At 35.7% G+C, this 1816-nt stretch overlaps 1 protein-coding gene across 1 annotated transcript; it reads right to left on the reverse strand.

Annotated features, from left to right (window-relative positions):
* Nucleotides 1–231: 231 nt before the first annotated feature.
* Nucleotides 232–1598, reverse strand: LOC111785893 (transcription factor MUTE-like). The gene is made up of 3 exons (XM_023666253.1): nucleotides 1492–1598; nucleotides 1039–1404; nucleotides 232–334 (listed from the first exon to the last, which is right to left on the reverse strand). The coding sequence occupies exons 1-3, from the start codon at nucleotides 1585–1587 to the stop codon at nucleotides 248–250; spliced, it is 549 nt and encodes a 182-aa protein (XP_023522021.1). The 5' UTR covers nucleotides 1588–1598; the 3' UTR covers nucleotides 232–247.
* Nucleotides 1599–1816: the final 218 nt, after the last annotated feature.

Here is a 1816-nt window from a genome sequence, read left to right on the forward strand (position 1 = left end):
TTAGACATTCAAGTAGTTTTGATCGAGCTATGTTATAGAGTAATTTGAATCACGAGTTTTTTCTTCTTAATCTTATCACCAAGGTAATCCGTTCCAAAACTTTTCTAGATCTTATTTTTTAAGATTACTATTTTTTATTGAAAATAAAATCAATCAAAGGGAAAGATAATTGATTTTATGAAAATCCCATAATACAAAAACAGCAAATATAAAGTTTTGAAGTCCTTAAAGCCTTAAATTATGTTCTTCACTGGCATAAGTAAAGTTGAGAGCAGAAGCTTTGTTGAACTTCAAAGGCTAATTCATCCAAACTTAGCTGACATTCAAGCCCTATCTGCATCCAACAAATCAAACAAGTTAGATGAGCACCGATCACTGGTAGAATATCAACTTCAAAAGCTCCTTTTGATTCGAAACGTTTGATCCTAATCAACAATCTTACGTAATTACGAAAAATAACAAAGACCCGTCATCATATAAGTCATAACAAGTTACTGATCAAGATTTTAGTAGTAATTTTGCATATATTTGTATTGGGTACGTGCATACGTGCATGCATGTGTTTAAATCTAGTTCATAGATAAAAATGGAAACCCATAACTCTAACTAAAGCCAAAAGCTTAGTTTTGCTGAATTCACTTCGAAATGATCGAGATAAATCATGAGAAAGATCACCGAATTCTTAAACCGTGAAAAAATATTCTTTAAGAGTTGATTATATGAACAACCCTTCTGCACGTTTTGTGGATCATGAGACACTGATGATCATTTCAAAGGTCGATAATTTAATTTGACACTTGTGATTGCTGAACTATTGTGATCAAACTTCAACCCGTTATAACCCTAATTTTTCCGAGTAGAAAAAGACGATTTACAACTTCAATTCCCATGTAAAATGAACAATTTTGTTTCAAATTTCATAAAATCAAGGTGTTATAGGTGAAAAAAAGAAGATTTTTGGGAAGAGAAAATTAGGGTTTGCAAAATCTCCAACCAAAAAACCCAAACAAAACTGGTTAGTCCTATTTTGGTATATACCTTGACAACAAAAGAGTAAAGAACAGTGTCATCCATACTACTGATGTTGAGATGAAGAACCTCAAACGACAGCCTCTCCAACACACTAATCATCTTCGAAAGTTGCCCGGGAATTCGTCGAGAAATGATCTTCAACAGCACGTTCGAACCTGAAATCTTCGCTTCGACATCCGCCACCGACGAGTTACAACAAGCTCCGACATCAACTCCATTTTCAAATCCATCGGCAACCGCCACCAACGGCCTCGGACTCGGGCTCGGACTTACACTCTTCCTCCTCCGTTTGTTCGACTCCAACGATTGCAAAACCTGATGCAACTCCTTAATGAACTCGATCACTCCCCCAATTATCGACGCTTGATCTCCCTAACATAACATCAAAAACCCACTTCACATAATCAAAATCATACCAAAATCAACACAAAAATAGAACAAAAACAGATCAAAATATACCCTTTTGATATAGAAACAAGGTGTCAAAGTTCTCAAAACCCTAAGATGTTCATTCATCTGCCTTCTCCTATTCCTCTCCACAGCAATATGAGCCATGTTTTGCTCACAAATTTGGCACCAAAACAGCCATTGATATCTATTTATATGGCTAACACAAAGAGGCAAGAGGCAAAAGGCAAGTTGGTAGGGTTTTGGGACAACAATAAATGCAACATGTTGTAGTCTCGTGAGACTTAATTCTTTCACTTCATTATAATTCCTTCACTTTAGTTTGTTTCTTAATATATGCATGTATTACGCGTCTCACGCCTAATAGCTTGCCTCA

Source organism: Cucurbita pepo, unplaced genomic scaffold, assembly GCF_002806865.2.
Source record: "Cucurbita pepo subsp. pepo cultivar mu-cu-16 unplaced genomic scaffold, ASM280686v2 Cp4.1_scaffold000810, whole genome shotgun sequence".
Classification (NCBI taxonomy): Eukaryota; Viridiplantae; Streptophyta; class Magnoliopsida; order Cucurbitales; family Cucurbitaceae; genus Cucurbita; species Cucurbita pepo.

Bases quoted from the DNA above. Each gene is read 5' to 3' on its own strand.
- LOC111785893 (XM_023666253.1), bottom strand. From the start codon at position 1,587: ATGGCTCATATTGCTGTGGAGAGGAATAGGAGAAGGCAGATGAATGAA. The intron at 1,405-1,491 runs GTATATTTTGAT...ATGTTATGTTAG, and splicing joins CTTGTTTCTATATCAAAAGG to GGAGATCAAGCGTCGATAAT. The intron at 335-1,038 runs GTATATACCAAA...TGTTGGATGCAG, and splicing joins TTTACTCTTTTGTTGTCAAG to ATAGGGCTTGAATGTCAGCT.